Genomic DNA, 17646 nt, shown 5'->3' with positions numbered 1-17646 from the left:
TTATTTCAGTATTATATTACGATTTTTATTATGTTAAAAAAAATGGCTTTGCACTGTACAGCTTTATTTTTCAAATAAAAGCTCTCCTATCAATATCTCCCAGACCATACTGATAAAATGCAGTATTTCCATAATCCTAGATCTATATGCTGACCAGGTTCAGTTCTGGACGGTAAAAGCTGCACCGTATTTAGGAAATATATGCATCTTTCTCTTTCAAAGCTTCATTCAAGGACCTGTTTGTCAGAAAAATATTGGATATTATTCTATTTAAATTCTAAGCAGTCATAGTAGCATCAAAGTTGTAATCACATTCACAGCTTTATCTTTTCAAATGTCAAGTTTTGAATATCTTCTAAAATGAAGAAAAAAAATCATATTTTTCATATTCCCATTAAAAAGAGAATTAATTCTATCACTATTCAAAATTACTTTATCTTTCTCTTAGTTACTGGTATTATGCTTATCTTGCCATATAGGCAATTTTAAACCACATTAATATTTTTGTATTTATAAAATCTGTATAGATTAATGCACAGGTTGATGCCCCATATGTGCCAGCTAAAAAATCAATAATTCCTGAAATTACTTATTAATATATGAGTTTTTTTCTAAAAAAAATAATAATTATAAAAGTAATAGTTTCATTGTGTACATTAATGAAGCTAATGTGTAATCATTGAATTTATTTTAATAAATTAACATTTTATTTAAAAAAATGTCATGCAAAAAGTATATTGATTCAATATGCCTTATTTTTGTATTTTATCAGGTAAAAAGGAAGAAAGAATTTGCCAAAAAATGACAATCAGGACAACTATAAGAAAAAATGACTGTATAAGTCAAAGCCCGGTAAGCATAAAAAAACTTGTGTTTTATGCTGGGCCTATGGCATACCAAACCAAGTATTTAGAAATGTGTTATGCCTATCAACATGCAACAAAAAATGCTGCTATCTTCTCAAAAGCAGACCTTTGACCCCAGGAATGTTATTCTACTCGTAAAAGGAATAGTTAGCTGTTCCTATCGCTGAAAGACTGAGTCCTCCTACCTGGAAAAACATCTGTCTTCAAATGAAAAGTACACACCATAATTACTTATAACTAGCAAAGGCACTGAACTCTTCACCATGAAATAACATCCCACTCTTCAAGAGTAGAAATGCTTCCACTTAGGATGTGATGGAAACACTGCTATATTTCTCCTTGAAGACCTTTACTCTGTGTGTCCTCTCCTCCACACAACATGTCTCTATATCATAAATTCATGATCCCATTTATTTATGAGTCTGCTTCATATATCTTATTTCTCAGCTTTGATGTAGCCCCATCTATAAAACCCAGGATATGTCTGAGGAGCAAATGGGCTTCTCATGTATCACTTAAAGGAGAAGCAATCGAAACCATACTTGAGCCTTCTGTAATGGCTCTGATAAGATTCTTCTGAAGAACTAGTCATAAGGGAAGATGTGAAACAGCATCACAGATTGAAAGATGGGCAGGTTAATTTCCAGCCTGTCAGAAGTAGTACAACAGCGACATACCTAAGGTTTAACTGGACGAATAAGCGTGTGTGGTGTATTTATTTAGTTTTAGAAAAAAACATAGGTAATGAGGGAGTATACGTCTGTATGTAGATGAAATTAAAATTGTTGGCCATAGTTAAGAGCAGAGAAGATTGTAGAGATCTTCACAGTTACTTTAGCAAGCCAGGTTAGGGGACACCAATATGACAGAACAAATACATGGTGTTGACTAAAGCAAATAATATTAAAAAGAAAGATGTAGTCAAAACTCATAGTTTTTTAAAGTAGCTGAAAAGGACCTTGCTCCCGCAACATTTAGTGAATAGGACAGGGAATGGCAACAAACTCATTCTAGTGTCTCTTATGAGCCAATGGTGCAATAAAAGAGTCCAATAATGGTGCAAAAAAAGAGTCCTCTACAATTATGGTCTCCCTACATTGCTGTAGAACTAGAGAGGGTTCAGGGAAGGACAATGAGAATGTTCACTGAGTCATTTCATAAATGACACAAGTAATTAAGCCTTGCTTCTTCTGACTTGCTACCATACATGTAGGTTCTTCATCTTTCCTTCTACCTTTATGCACCTTCTAATAAACATTGTCTAGAAAGAAGCCCTATCTAATTTCCATCCATCTTATAAGCCCCTTTACACAGTATCTTCTTTCCCATTTAATTTATTGCTGCTAGCTCAGATCCATCCCCTTCCAGTTCCCCTACCACAAAAACACCTGGGACCTTATTTCATTGCAAGACTTTGGCCTATCAAATGGCAGTATCTGCTGTGGCTGTTGCTGGTTTGGAGCTACATCTGTGTTCTTGGAGCAGATTAATGCTGTCAATCTTCTGATATGGCTGAGCATGATTACATTTAATTAATTAGTAACTGAGATTATTAATGATTTGGACGAGATCTTATATATATATATATATAAATATATAAAATTATATATATAATATATGTATTATATACATATTATGTATTTTATATATAATGTATATATATTGTTATAATATATATGATTTTTTCCCTGTCAAATTTCATAAAAGTCTTAAGATTAACCTTTTGATCTAATTTGTTTGAATATGTCTCACTTGTTCAGACACTGTTTAGAGGGTGTGGATCACTGTACCTTTCACAGGCTTCACTTGAATAAGAAATCAGATTGAAACACTACCATGAAAAAAAACAACAAACAAAACAAAACAACAACAACAACAACAAAAAAACTAGGTCTAATATGGTCTTCTTCCAATTTCCTGCTATATCAATGTAGTTTGAAGTTTTAATTAAAAAATACTAATTTGTTTTCTCTTACAAGATTACCTAAGAAGACTTCACGTAATATAATAGTGAAAGACTAGCTTGGATGAAGTCTACAGAACAAATAATTTTATAGCCTGTTTCTCCCCTTGCTGTTTGATCCTAAATCTTCTTTGCAAATATATTTGTTACAGTGATGACACATCTAATATTGTTGGACTCTTAGTCGTGAGCAGTTTGAGTGAGAAAGGAAAAGCTTTAGCACTGATACACCTCTCCTCTTGAACTTTCAAAAGGAATGATAGACTATCCTTTGTTTTGCTTAGAATGTAACTTTTCAGCAGTGAACATGAAACAGGCATGAATTTTGTTTTGCTGCTTTGAAATTATTCATTTGTAAGCTAGGGATACAGTTTTGGTATCCACAGCACAACGTATTGCTCAATGTTAAGACAGAATACAAACAAAATGCTTTATTTAAAAAATGTATCTCCGTTTGGAATGAATGAATTTTAGAAGATAACTTTTAAAACCAGAGTTCTTTTCAAGTATAGAAATGGATTTTAATCAGAAAGAAGTTTGAAATCTGGAAAACAAAACCTGAGATGTCTAACTGCAGTTCTTTATTTACTCATAGATAAATGTGGCTTCTTGTGATGGAAAATGCCCGTCTGCAACAATTTTCAATGTCAATATTGATAGCCATTTAAGATTCTGTAAATGTTGTCGAGAAAATGGAACACGTAATCTGACTGTGCCACTACACTGTGCAGGAAATGGCACTGAAATTATGTATGTCATTCAAGAACCTATAGAATGTTCATGCCAATGGAACTGAGCATTGCATGGATATGATTTTATCTGAAGAACTGAAATGTGTTTCATTTCACCACACTATTTTTTCACCTTGGATGGATATACTACTCTGAAGGAAAAAAAAAAAAAAAGAAAAAAAAAGACACCAATTATGTTTTATAATGTAACTTTTCAAATTTAGTAGACATTATGTTGTTGTTCAGATATTTCCTTTTTAAATATTGGCATGTACATGTATAGAGAGAAATCCTTTTTAGCAAGGTGTAATTTAGTCATCGTTTACTTTTAAATGGCTTTCCAATGAGTTGTTGATGTCTATGTTTCCAGTATTTTAAAATTTGGGATTATGGCTCCCTGTCAAAACTTGGAATTTATGAGTGGTTCTTTTCCTTTTGGTTAGAAAATTTCATTTGAGGAATTTTCATAATTGGAATTAATGTTTAAATAGAAAAGATGCATATTGTGGTTTTGAGAGTGACTGAATTACTTAAAAAAAAAATGTCAGTCCAACTGAAACATTTTTAATCTCACCGAAAGGCCTATCTTTTGTCCATTAAGCAGTAGTCAGTGACTGGACTCTGCTTAAACTGAAAGTTATTGAGAAACACCATGACTGTGGACTGTAAGTACATGTATCACTTGATCGTATAGAAGAAGAATGCCCTTAAACCTTTGACATTTGCTTAATTTTGGTATATATTATAAGCATGAAGCATGACTAGGCAAAGGCTGAAGAGTTCAGGCATTTGTGCCTTTTTTTACAAACATCTAAAAGCCGTTTCTGATGTGAAGATTTTATATCCACTTTTCAGATTTCACAAATAAGAAGTTGGCTGTCTACCAGTTGTAGAATAAGATTCTATGTATGCATATATTTATAAAAAAAAAGGGGGGACTAGACATTTAAACTATTCAAAATGAGTTTCTTCCTTTGACAGTTTGAAATTTTGTGTTCAGTATATTTTAATAAATACATATACTTATATATATATATATATATATATATATATATGCAGAGATTTGGGCTATTGACTGAATCTAGGTTTCACAATTTTTCTATACAGGAAAAAAAAAAAAATCCATGTAAAATATGCTTTGAAGGGCCTAGGTGAGCTATGAGTGTTCAATCAGGTTGCAAATCTCCATGATTCAGCACCTTAAGCTGAATATGTTCTCTCACTTGTATTAAGCATACTATGTAATCGTATCTTAAAAACTGAGGATACTATTTTCAGCTTGTTTTTAGAAGACTATTTTGCTTTATAAAGTTACCAAACTAGGCTTAAATGATGACAGTGAGAGTTTTGCCATTGACCCAGTGGGGTCAGTATGATCCTGAACACATAAATTATTTCAGAATTAAAATGTTTGTTTAAAACTCTGACAACTCTTTGGTGGACAGTGTTTATTGCAGACTGTCATCGTTTAATTACAAAATGTTAGATTGTTACATTGTTTTATACAAAGAAAAATAAGCAATATAAAATTCAAAAAAATTTAAAGCTATTTTGATAGTTTTTGTGAAAAATCTTGAAACTTTTGCTGTGTACAATTTGATTGCTTATTAAGAAAAATAGGATACACACTGAAATTTGTCTTTACTAAGAAGACTCTCCTCTACACAGCCATCTCCTTAAAAATAGTGACTTGGTTTAAGAATGAAAGAAAAATCCATTGTATTATTTAAAATATTTAGCTATTATAAAGAAATAGTTATCACCTAGCGATCAAGAAAAAGTACTTTTTTTTGAGAAAGTATATGCTTTATTTGCACTATTTTATGACTCCATGGTGGATATTTCAAGAAAATATACAAGGGCCTAGAACCAAAACGTTCTTTGACATAATTGTTGGAATTTGTGTACAGAAAATTTCCACACAGGCCAGAAATGAAAATTAAATAATTGTCATAGCTATAAAGTTTGAGTACTTGTACAGCAAAATAAAAGGACAACTATTCAAAGAAAAATATATCTCTAGGATCTCTTGATTTATTAACATGGAGATAGGAATTCTACATTTACTTCAAGAGATTTTGCCCCCAAACTTCTTAATGAATTTAGCATTTGAAAAATGACTTCAGAAAGCTCCTGCAAGATAGCACATGATGACTGAACACTTACAGTGTTTTGATTGAACAGCTCTGCTTTTTGTAAACAATATGCTTTTGTAAGATTTAGAACTGTATTTGTAATTAAAGAGAAATTAATAAACATTATTTTGCAGAATCATATATATGTTAACAAGTCAGTGTTGATGTGTTTAATTTACCTTTGTCACTGATGATAATGCAGATCCTTAGATTAACCTGGAATTAAAAACAGGCAAACTTAAAATTAAATCCATGATATCATGTGTCACTTAGCCTTTTTTTTTTTTTTTTTAAGTGCTACAATTGGTAGTAACTGGGCCTTCCTGAACCATACAAAAAATTATTTATGTGTTTGGTGGAGCTGAACAGAGTCTAAGATTCATTTTACAGCTAAACATCAAATTCACACTTCAAATAGAACTCAGATTCTATTTGGCCTAGACAGAGAATGAATGTCTATTAAAACTCATTAATCATTTTCTAGACAGATCTCCACCCATACTATCTCCATGATGAAATTAGTATTATGTGGTATATTATATGTACATGAACTAACCATTGCAGCCTTCAGAATGGATATCAGGTTTTCATGAGCCTGCAGTGTGGTAGGACTGTTCTGCTCCACATACCTTCTAAGTCTGTAACTTATATATGTGTAGATACAGTTCCATGGTTGTTTAGGTTTCCCCATCTCCAACTCTGCATTCCTGCTTCAATCTTCCCCACCCAGGAATTACACATAACCTGGTTTGTGCAAGTATCTTGTGAACTGGTTTTGACAGCTGATCCAAATCAAATCTAAGCTTGTGAAATACCAAAATTAATTAGTTTGTTTATTATTGACTAAAAGAACTTTAATATCCACAGAGTTCCCTCCCTTCTACCCCTTCTGAAACTAAGACTTGAACAATTTCTACTCCCCTAAGAGAAAGTCTGGGAATGCATGCCTTTCTTTGACTCCCACACTTCCACCAGAAGACACAAGGAACTGAGAGAAGCTTTGTGCGTGACCTACCATATGCCTTACTCTGCTGTCCTGGTGTGCCATGTCATTGCTCCCCTCTGTAGCTGCTTGAAACCTTCCTTCTTCCCTAGGTTTTTGTGGTTCTGTACTATTTGTGCTTACAAATGGAATTACACCATGTAAAGTGTTTACCATTAAACTATGCAGTCTTTTTTTAGGTATTTAGATAAATATTCTCAACACTTAGAACCAAATTGTAAGTGAATACGCTTCTACTAAACAGTAAGACTTTTCACACATTATTTGTAATGTGTTTTTTTATAATACCATTGTCTTATTATCAGCTCGTTCATTAGGACCAATTTTTGCCCAACTAAACAATTAGAATTAAAAGCACTTCTAATACTCCGTTTAAGTCATGTATTGATTTCATTAATAAAATAAAAGACCTAGAATGTAGATAACTGTGTACTAAAAATGAAAGTAAAACAATGCATTTACATGAGTTATTACTTCTCCACATTGCAGGCATCTTTCTAAATACATCTGTGTACCAGTGGTGAAAAAGCACTGAGGTCTTTATAGATAGTTTCTTTTGAGAGCAGGATCATGCCTGAAATATATTGTTTAAAAAGAGTTACAAACAAAATAATTCAGTAAAAGATGGAGACATTTACAAGAAACCACTCCAAAAAAACAAATTCTTAAGCAGTCACAAAATGCTGCTACAAGTGAGAATCTCCTCCTTTTGCACTTAGTTCTGTCTAACACAAATCCATTTTTTTTTTCTCTTGACCTTCTATACTGCTGGATATATTTTTTTTATTGGGCATCAATTCTGTGCAGCTTTTTCCACCTCTCTCTCTCTTTTCTCCCCTTCTTTCTTTTTATAAGAATTTAAAAGACAAGACCAATGTACAGATCTAGAGGTTAGCCTTTGTGTAAAAAATTACTGCCAAATAAATGTGAGAAAAAGGTGCCAAATAAATCAGAGAAACTCTGATTGGTAACTACAATCTGACAGTCGGAAACACCGACTCACACTGAATTTTTCAAGTTCTGTCCCATCAAATCCTTTTCCAGAAATTAGTTTGAGGTTATGCTGCCGATGTAATCATTCACAGGTTTATGTCCTATGGTAAAATCCCACAGATGTATGTGGGACAAAACATAAATGAACTGGAACATATAATCATGGAAGTTCTCAAGTAGTTTTTGTATGAAAAACAGGAGGAACATAGGAAGCATCTGATCTGCACTGATACTGTGTTCTGGGTAAAACCAGTAGTTAATGATGGTAAAACTTAATCACTAGAAATGCTGAATAAAAGGAAATGTATAATTTCCTTGCTGAATAAAAGGAAATGCTGAATAATATATATATAATAAAAGGAATGCTGAATAAAATTCCTTTTATATTATAAAAGGAATGCTGAATAAAAGGAAATTTTGGGGAGTGTTCGTTTGATTAAGGTGGAATGTGCCATACACTTGATTTAGTAAGTTTATAAAAATAGAGTACACTTACAGTTGTCTGAAAATCACCACATTAATAAAGCCTCCTCATCTGCTTGGTGATTACAAAAGTGCTCTGGAAAATAGCTCAGTATGTCTGCTTTGTAAAACAGCTGAGTGTGCAGCAGCTTCCTTGTGGCATTCATAGCTGAAGCAGCATTCAAGTGTTATGCCCATGCATGCTCTCTATGTGTGTGTGTCTCAGACTGACTCAATGTTTGGAGATAAGGGGTTTCTTTGCAGCCACTTCTGAATTACTGTGACCTTCTCTGAACCTGGGTTACATAAAAAGTTATTGTTATTATTATTATTATATACTTGTATTTATTTATTTATTTATTTTGGTGTGATTCAGCCTGCCTTTCTTACTAGAAGTTCTAAATAAAGCTCCAATCAAAAAATTTATTCCTTATTTCACAATTCAAAGTTCAGCTGCACACAGGTTTTAGGAAAAATGAAGAGCAGCCCACTGAAGAACAAGATACTATCTCAAGAAAAAGAATATATTGTGCCATGATACCACCTAAAAAGTGCACAGTAAAAATATGATGGTCATTGCTCATTTTTTTATGGTCCAAATTCACAATGGCACAAATTTTTGTGTATTCTATGACTACTTTGTCTGGAAATAGTTTATAAACATTTTTATCAGCTTATTAAATTAATTTAATTTCAGAGGACAGAGCAGAGAGCTAGTTTTCTATTAAAAAGGTTAATTTGGGGAAGGTTAGCGCACTGAGATCTATACTGAGTGGTTCGCCTCTGAATTCACTGCTTCAGATTTGATCAAGAGCTTTCACCATCCAGTTTTTGTTTGACCTGTCCTTGCTTTGTAGCTTTTTGAAAATAAAGCAGTGGTCCTGCTGTTATGTACTCCCATCTATTGGGCCTTCTGCTGTATATTTACGTTTGCAGATGCTTGCTCTGATATCTTCACTCAGGATCTCAATATGGAGGTCAACGACTTGGTATGGAAAAAAGAAATTCTGCCCCATGGAGCTCAATTAGGATCTTTACAGGGACTACAACAGTGACAAGGTTTCGATGTCTAGCTCTCCTCTGGAGAACTCTGCATCTGTGTTTTCCAGTCAGGGTGATGTAGGAAGCCAGTGTTATATTGAGGAGAAATGTGTGGGTTCTGAGAGCAACTTTATTTTTAAGTTGTCTGATTTAACCCTTTTCAAGTACCACCTAGAAGTTAAAATTGTTACAGCCCAGCCAGCTGAAAAGATAAAACTCAGGAATTAGTAATAGTTGTTTTGATTGTATTTGTTACTAATACTTTCCACAGATGTACTCTGAAACTTTATAATACTGAACTGGGAAGTATCTTCTCAAAGCAAATGAAAGCCAGAACTGGTGTAAGCAAGCATCACACCTTGCAGGTGCTTATTTACAAATCCCTAAACACTGCTGTAGCATAGAAGGAGAATTGAAGAACGCCTGCTGGTGGCGAATTTAAGAAGGGTCCGTATTCCAGGGCAGCGGATAACGGAACCATGACAGGAATGACAAAGGATGAGCGCCCGGCTGGAGGCCGGGGCAGCAGAGCCGCAGAGCGGGGAGCGGGGCAGGGGCGGGCGGGCAACCACCACCCCGCCGCGGGGAGCGGCGTGAGGAGAGCCCCGGGGGAACTCTCGGCTCCAGGCTCCTCTCGGCTGCCGAGGGCAGAAATGGCCGGCATCAGGGGTGGGGGGAATGGGACGGAAAAGAAGGCAGCTGGCGCGGCGGCAGGGCCAGCCGAGGCTGCTTGTCCTCCCCAGGGGCACCGGGGGATGCGCTCCCCTCCCGCCTGAGGCAACGGGCGCGGTAAAATGACCCGGAGGGTCCCCGGCTGAGGCGGGGGCGAGCAGTGACATCCCGCTGATTTGCCTCTCCTGCCTATGTCTTTTTGATGTTTCACGGGTTTCTCTCAGTTGTGCGTTCCTGAGCCGAAATTTAAGAAGTCCTCTAATAAACAGGTAGGTTATGAGGGAGGTAGCAGATCTGTGAGCTCTGCTTCTGTGTTTCTCAAAAGTAGGATTTGTGGTTTTCCATAGGGAATTTCACAAGTGCTCATGCAATTCCCCAGGAAATATTAGTGTATACCTGTCTTTCGATGAACAGATTTAACAGAAGTTGTCATGAATGTATAATGTTTATATTAATTCTTCTTGAACATCCTAGGAATGTATTGCTAGAGGGTTGTGCAGGGCTGCTTGGTACTTCCATTGAAAATGGTTCTAGGACTTAGGGGCTTATTTTGCGTGCTGTCAGAGGGACAACTTGTTAGAAATAGGTACTATTGATAATAGTTTCTTTTGAAGAAAGTGTAATGGGTTTAAATGGATCGAAATCAGTAGTTTAAAAAAAAAAAAAAAAAAAAGGAAGTAGCAAAAAAAAAAAAAAAAGACATATTTGACTTAGGGGTTTTTTACTGATAAAACAACAGGCCCACCTGGAATTTACTAATGTTAAAGGAAACCCTTTTGCTGATTGCAGTAGGCTTTGCATCAGGCCATGGAAGAAAAGGCAGGGCCAAAGTGTAGAAACAAATCTAGGGCACACCATTGGCTGCAGTTACACCTATGTGCAGTATAAATGCATGTTAGTTTTCTCATGTTGTTTTGAATCTGTTGTGATTGGAACACGAATTAGACACTGGGACTATATGATTTCTTTATGGATCAAGTAATTTTTCTCCTGCTTTTGTTAAAATATGTATTTCAGGTAAGAAAACTATTCTCTTTTTTTGAAGGTAACTAATTGAATGTTGATTTGGATTGCTTTCTTGTCATTCTGACAGTTGCAGGGAGCTCTCATTTATTGTTGCTGAATATTCCCAGTCTACTTTCTTCCCAATTTGTTGGAAGCTCTTTCGGAAGCCTTAATCTGCTCTGTTGTCTGCTGCTTCTGGCATAATACTGATCCCCAGAAGAAGTAACAGGTTCCAGCATCTTCAAGTCCTCAACTAACTCATGGTGGTTTTGGACACTAAGATGCTGGAAATTCAGGATAGTTCTGGTACATAGGGTTATGCTCCGGCTACTGCTTTAAGAAACATTAATATAAGAACTGCATATGTAAGGACCACATTACTATCTTTCTGCTTCCCTCTGTAGTACACTTTGCAGTAGTTTTATTCATGTTTATCTATATTTAGGTTTTGTGTATGTAATCATTCTCTTACATTTAGATTACTGTGTTTTGTGGCAAAAGTGATTTTGAAGTTCTGTCAGCTTCTCATATGAATACCACTCATTCCTTTAGGGAAGAAAGCAGTGTATTTGGGGTGGTGAGATGCCTGTACTATACTTAGCCTCCTGGTATATTTCTCTAGAGTATCCAGATACTCCATTTGTGCTGGCCAGTTTTGAGCTCAAGAAGAGCTGTTTTTTAGTGGAGTCCATAATGCAGCAGTCTGTGATCCACAGCAATTGGGGAAGTTTCAAGAGGAGAAGTTGAGAATGCCAGCCTCTTAAGGATGGTAATATAGGGTGAAATCAAAGCTTCAGTTAGCTTGGTATCAACTCTCCAGCAGCAATGAAAAGTGGGTCTTTGGCAAGGACTGTAAGAACAGCATAATATGAGAGTGACCTGTACTATGTTACTTTCCCACTATTTGTAGCTTAAAGATTTCCTGAGATGGATGTAGTTTCAGTGCATTTTTTGAGCTTTAGCATAGTTCTCTTGTATTAACTACTCCAGCCTCCTCTGAAGCTCATACAAGCTTTTAGTACTTGTTTTAGACTTTGGCAAGGAGTTCTACAAATAAGCTATCCTATGAAGTTGCCTTGTTTGATTTGGATCTGGACCCTACCAGCTACGTTTGGTCTTTCACACTTCTTGTACTGAAAGAGACAACTAAAAGGCAATTCTTTCTCACTTCTGACTACTTGAGATTTTATAGACCTCTTTTATATTTCCCCTCGTGCTTCTTTTTCAGACACAAAAGCTTACTTTAGTCATTTGTCAAGAAATGGTCTACAGAACAGGTTGATGGATATTTCCTTAGGAAGACACCTGTTTAGCTAGTATGCAGCTAGCCTAAATATAGATTTGAATATAGATTTGAACCTTACCTCTTTGTGGTAAACTTAAGACCTTTTTTATTATTATTATTATTTTATTTTATTTATTTATTTATTTATTTTTGTATTTCTGCATTCTTTGCATGGGGACCTGGCAACACCTGGAAAGGTGTTGTCAAGAAAAAGGGGCGTTCTTAATCCTCTCATCATATTTGATAAAGCTGAAAATGCAATGTACACTTGCAGATTTTGTTAGTTTTAGGTCTAGCAATATGTATGTATAATAAAAAATGGCATACAATAATCCCGATAGTGGAAAATTATTAAAAATATCTTAAGTCAATTATTGGCAATCACACATTTCTTTTATTAACTTTAAAAGCAGATTTTCCTGCCCTTTGGATTGCATTGTCTTGACCAGATTATTTTAGAGGAATGGAAGCCAGCTATGCATCTATCAATTAACAACTTGTTACTTTTCCTGGAAACATCTATTATGTTTAAGCACTTTTAGGTATGCCATCAGTATTAGTCTAGTATGTCACTTCAGGGGCTTCCACGAAGTAGTATGTATCCTTTTATAAGGGGCTTATGAAGGTTATAGAGGTTAAACACTATATAAATTTTATACTTTAAAAAGTATGAACTGAACATTAAGATCCTCTGCTTTTTTATTTTTTTTTCCCACAGTTTGTGTTTTGTTTGTTTTTTTTTGACTACATTTTGAGTTCATTGCTAAATGATGGTGTTTATTTGTCTTCCTAATTCATAAAGAAAATGAAAATGGAACTTAAAAGGACTTAAAAAACAGAAAAGACTGCAATGTTTAAATAATTGTTATGTGGTAGGGATTGGCAATGTTTAAATAATTGTTATGTGGTAGGGATTGGCATCACATGCCCAACCAAATTTCTGTTAATTTTAGAGGTGTGATTCAGAAATTTGTATTGCCATGTCTAAATTGGATAGGTAAGAGGTGTAAGATGAATTATTTTATTACCCCTTGTATGTTGTTTTCTCTTTTTCTGTGATGTATGGCAGTTGTGAAAGTGATGCCACTAAACTACATTCTTGACTGTGGAACATGAGAGTAGGGCTGAGGCCTCCTACTCCCAACTGACAATTAACTGTGATTGCAACATGGACATTGAAAGTGAACTCTCTAGCCTTGTTCCTAAAATGATGATAGATTTCTTTCTTTCTAGTAGAACGTGTTTGGGTCCTAGCTGACATGGTTTGGCCACCTCTGAAGACAGAATGAAAATATCACCTGTAGCCGCAGAGTGTGTAAAAATTATGAAGCCCTTCTGTGTCACATAGTAGGGCTGGTAATATTGGTCCATATAAAATCTAAAACTAGCTGACAAATTTTAGGTAAAAGTAGTTAATACAGACAATGAAGTAATTAATTTTTTTTTTTTTTTTTTTTTTTTTTTTTGCATTATCTGTTAAGTTGCACTCATGCATATTTCTGTTGCAGGGCTCAGAGAGTCTAGACTGTGACCAAGTGAAAAAGCCTGATAGAGTAGTTTTGATGGAGTGGACTGAATTTCCCAAAGGAGAAGATCCAGACTATTATATTGTAACCTATCAGCTCACAGGTGCTTTCAATCAAAAAGTAAATGTCATCAATATACGCAAGAAGTAGTTACAAATGTATTTAAACTGTACATATGTAATTACTAGTATTTTTTAAGGTCAACATGAAATGGCAAATAAAGAGAAACTTTGGAGAAATTACACTGAATTCTGTTATTCACGTAGTTTAAGTGAACTTTTACAGAGTCCTTTTGAAGCCAGTGGGACTTAAAATACCCTTGTGTATTTTGAATAAGGATAGATAACCATATTTTCAAAGTTCAGAATATGTAAAATTTTCAAAGTTCTCTGGTTTGATGAGGAGTCCAGCTTCTCTAGGAGAGGCACAAAACTACCCCCAGATCTTTGTGTCAGAATATTGTTCTTACTTTGCGCACAAGATGTCCTGGAACTTAAAGAAAATAAGGATTTTCATGCGGAGATGTTTCTTAATAGCTTGAACAATCTCTAAAAAGTTGTGTTACAAATGCATTGGCTATTTTGCAGCTTAAATATAGCCTTAAGTGTGACATGCTGCAATATCAGATGTCCATTTCAAAACCTTTACAATTTATCATCATTTTATCATCAAACCTTTAGATCATTTATGAATTGTATTTTTATTACTTTCACCTTATCTAGAAATTCTTTTAAATTACAGAATGTAAGAAACATTTCTAAACTTGAACAAAAACCTGTCAGTACTACAATTCTTCTGGAGGAAAATAAGACGTATGATGTTACAATAGAATCTCTAAAAAACGGACATATCCGAGGTGTAAAAGCATTTAACACACGTAAGTAGTGTAGCACAAAAATAATTTTGGTGTAATTATAGTTAGTCTTATACTGAAGATTGAAGGAAAACGGATTGAAATCCTGAGACTATTGAATTATTTAGAAACCTTACATGTTTTTGAGCATGAAGAGTGGACTAATTTTACTATTACTTGTTTGGTTAGCATAATAATTCTGTAACATGGGACAGATGTAAATGTTTGGGAGACTTTTAAATGTTATAAGCTTTGATATACTACAGTAATTTTGGGAGAAATATATAAAAGACGACCATCAGGAAAGTTAATTACAGCCTGGCAATTTCATATCAGTTTAGGGTTGTGATTGCTTGTCTTACTTATAGAAGTTAAATATATTAATTACATAATTAATATTTTTGTTTCCATGTTATGGCAATCCCTCTAGTAGCTTGAAGATCTAAGTATTGTGATTGACTAGGGCAAACTTGTTAGTATAAGAACTTGTGATTGTAGCCACTGATACTGTAAAAACTTCTTTTATACCTGTAGAGCTGTTTAGGATGAGAAGTCATGATGATAACTGGATTGAAAGGGCTTTCTAATCTTTTTTAATTGCTTTAAAATAATTTTATAGTATTACCTTTGTACACTTCAGAAGCCATATTCAGAATCCTAGTCTGGGATCTGAATACAAACTTGCATCATCGGGAAAAATATGTAGCAAGTTGAAAACATTGCAGCACCCACTGACTCTGCTGAAATAGTACATTCAGCAATCTAGAGGGAATTCATGTTTATGTTACTAAAGTGTTACTGCTCTTGATCAATTACTTGACTAATATTCTAGTAAACTGTGTGCTTTTGTGCAATCCTTAATCTATGCGCTTATATTTATGATTGCTTCAGACATATTTACATAGCATCACAGTAAAAAAAGAGCACAACTTTCTTAATTGTTCAGTAAGACATTTGCCGTTTTGACATAATTTTATACTTTTTATTTTACCTATTGTGTGTATCTCTGACAAATCTTAAAAAAAAAAAAAAAAAAAAAAAGTAATGGATTAAAGATTTGGGTTAATTACTGTGTTGTGGTAATGCAAGTTTTTGGTTTTGTTTTTGTTTTTTCCTTGTCTGCTAGGTGGAATTTCAGAAAATGATATCAAAATATTTGTGACAGCTACTACTGTGTCTTTTAACTGGACTGCAATGACCAAAGATTTTTCAGTTTCAGTTTCACTGAATGATTCTTCTCAGTTTATACAAAAAAACAATGGATTCTTTGTGTGGACTGATTTGACACCTGCAACTTTATATACATTTGAGTTTATATTCCACCAATTACATCTTGAATTTATAAATGTGTCTCAATCATTGGATGTTCAAGCTGAAACAGGTATATATTAGTTTGTTGTAGTCACAATGAATGCAAGGAAGCACTATCTGTTTTCTAGAAGAGTTAATAGTAAATTACAAAAAGTCTAAATATACTTCCCCTTTTTTTAATAGATATAGGTTGGTTATTTTCTAGAAAGCAGAAATAAATTGAATGATAATGGCTTTGAAAGGGCATTTCTTGCTAATTTGTTTTTTGAGGAGCAAGACTTCAATTTTGTATGTGCAAGTATCTTAAGCTAACTATATGTTTTGCAGTCAAATAAGAGTCAAATGAATTCTAGTTTAGATGAAAGTGGACTGCAAACACGGGACATTTTGGATTGCAATTACTTGAAGGATATCAACTGAATTTGTTACATACTTTCAATGAAAGGCAGAGAAAATCTTGCATGTTGTAAGGATTTTGAATACTTTTTGCCAGTGTTCGAAGCAGTGCTTTTGCACTGATAGGTGCCTAACCAACCTGTGCTGTTTTGTAAGAAATGCTTTGAAGGATGTAGAATTCTGAGGCTGGTACACTTGATTGTGTACACCTTTCAATGCAATACACAGATAATGTAACTTAAAACCTTTAAAACTAGGAACACAAAAGAAAGGATGATATAGGTTCAAATTTAGCAAAATAATTGTTTTCCTATAATCAGGAAACCATTAGAAACAAATGACTTGTTAATTTCAAAATTTAAATTTGAAAAATGAACCAGAAAATAATGGAGAATGAAAAAAAAAAAAAAAAAAAAAAGAATAAAAAATAATGGATCTCTCTCTCTCTCTCTCTTTTTTTTCTTTTTTTTTTTTTTTTCCCTTTAGTAAGTTTTAGTAAGCTATATTTTCTTTTAATTAAATCAATCAGAATTTTTAAGACACTTGGGATTTTGAATGAGGGATGATTCATAATTAAAGACTTCTTGTATTTTGTAGTCATGATTTAATTAAATGCTATCATCTTCAAATGAATATGGAATTAAAACAAAATAATAATAATTAAATGTAACACCACCATAAACAGTACAGGAAGTCATGAAAATACTGTTCTTGTTCACCTACAGGCACCTGTTCCCAGGGGTGGCTGGCATTCCAAAGCAGCTGCTATAGAATGAGTAAGGAGAGTAAGCCATGGAAGATGGCACAACAAGTTTGTGAAATGTCTTCGCAAGGGGCACATCTTGTAGACATAGGGAGTGAAGGAGAACGTGTTTTTATTTTATCTTATCTCCAGACAATTAGTCAAATAGTCATGTTATGGACAGGTCTTAACGACCTAAAGGTCAGTCTGTTTTGTCTTCTTTGCTATACATAGAAACAGAAGAATTTTAATGTGTAGAACCCAATTTTTAAAAATAAGTGCTATGCTTTAAATAGTCATTTTTTTGTGAAGTTATTAGTAGCTGTAAGAGGAATCATTAATTCTGCATAATTTGAAATACTGAAAATATTTAGCATTGCGGAGGGAAAAAAAAAAAGCTGTAGCTTTTTTTTTTTTTTTTAAGTGCTTCATAGGGATTTTATTTCTCCTGTAGGTGGTGCTGCTTTACCAGTTTTAAAATATGATATCATACTTTGTGTCCATTACATATTAATATCAAAGTCTCGGGTTGACTTTCATAATTTTGGTGCAAAACTAAGATACTGACTGCTGGTTTAGCAGAGTCCATTCAGTATGGATGGCCAGTGGAAGAAGGGACTGAAGCAAGGTATTTAATGTAAAAAGTTTAATTTCCTCCTATT

At 34.2% G+C, this 17646-nt stretch overlaps 2 protein-coding genes across 5 annotated transcripts in view; both read left to right on the top strand.

Moving 5' to 3' along the window:
- The window catches only part of OTOGL (otogelin like), a 98740-nt gene extending 92026 nt beyond the window's left edge, over positions 1-6714 (top strand). The window contains exons 59-60 of the mRNA XM_068661245.1: positions 773-852; positions 3425-6714. Coding sequence (XP_068517346.1) covers positions 773-852; positions 3425-3625 — 281 coding nt within the window. The 3' untranslated portion in view covers positions 3626-6714. The remainder of the gene's footprint in view (positions 1-772; positions 853-3424) is intronic.
- Positions 6715-10752: 4038 nt separating this feature from the next.
- The window catches only part of PTPRQ (protein tyrosine phosphatase receptor type Q), a 135183-nt gene continuing 128289 nt past the window's right edge, over positions 10753-17646 (top strand). For all 4 annotated transcript variants that reach the window (XM_068669099.1, XM_068669098.1, XM_068669095.1 and 1 more), the window contains exons 1-5: positions 10753-10883; positions 13665-13802; positions 14424-14559; positions 15662-15916; positions 16968-17185. In XM_068669099.1, the coding sequence (XP_068525200.1) occupies positions 10836-10883; positions 13665-13802; positions 14424-14559; positions 15662-15916; positions 16968-17185 (795 nt within the window). In that variant the 5' untranslated portion in view covers positions 10753-10835. The remainder of the gene's footprint in view (positions 10884-13664; positions 13803-14423; positions 14560-15661; positions 15917-16967; positions 17186-17646) is intronic.

This window comes from Anas acuta, chromosome 1, assembly GCF_963932015.1.
Source record: "Anas acuta chromosome 1, bAnaAcu1.1, whole genome shotgun sequence".
NCBI classification, from domain to species: Eukaryota; Metazoa; Chordata; class Aves; order Anseriformes; family Anatidae; genus Anas; species Anas acuta.
This window is presented reverse-complemented; position numbering and strand designations above follow the sequence as displayed.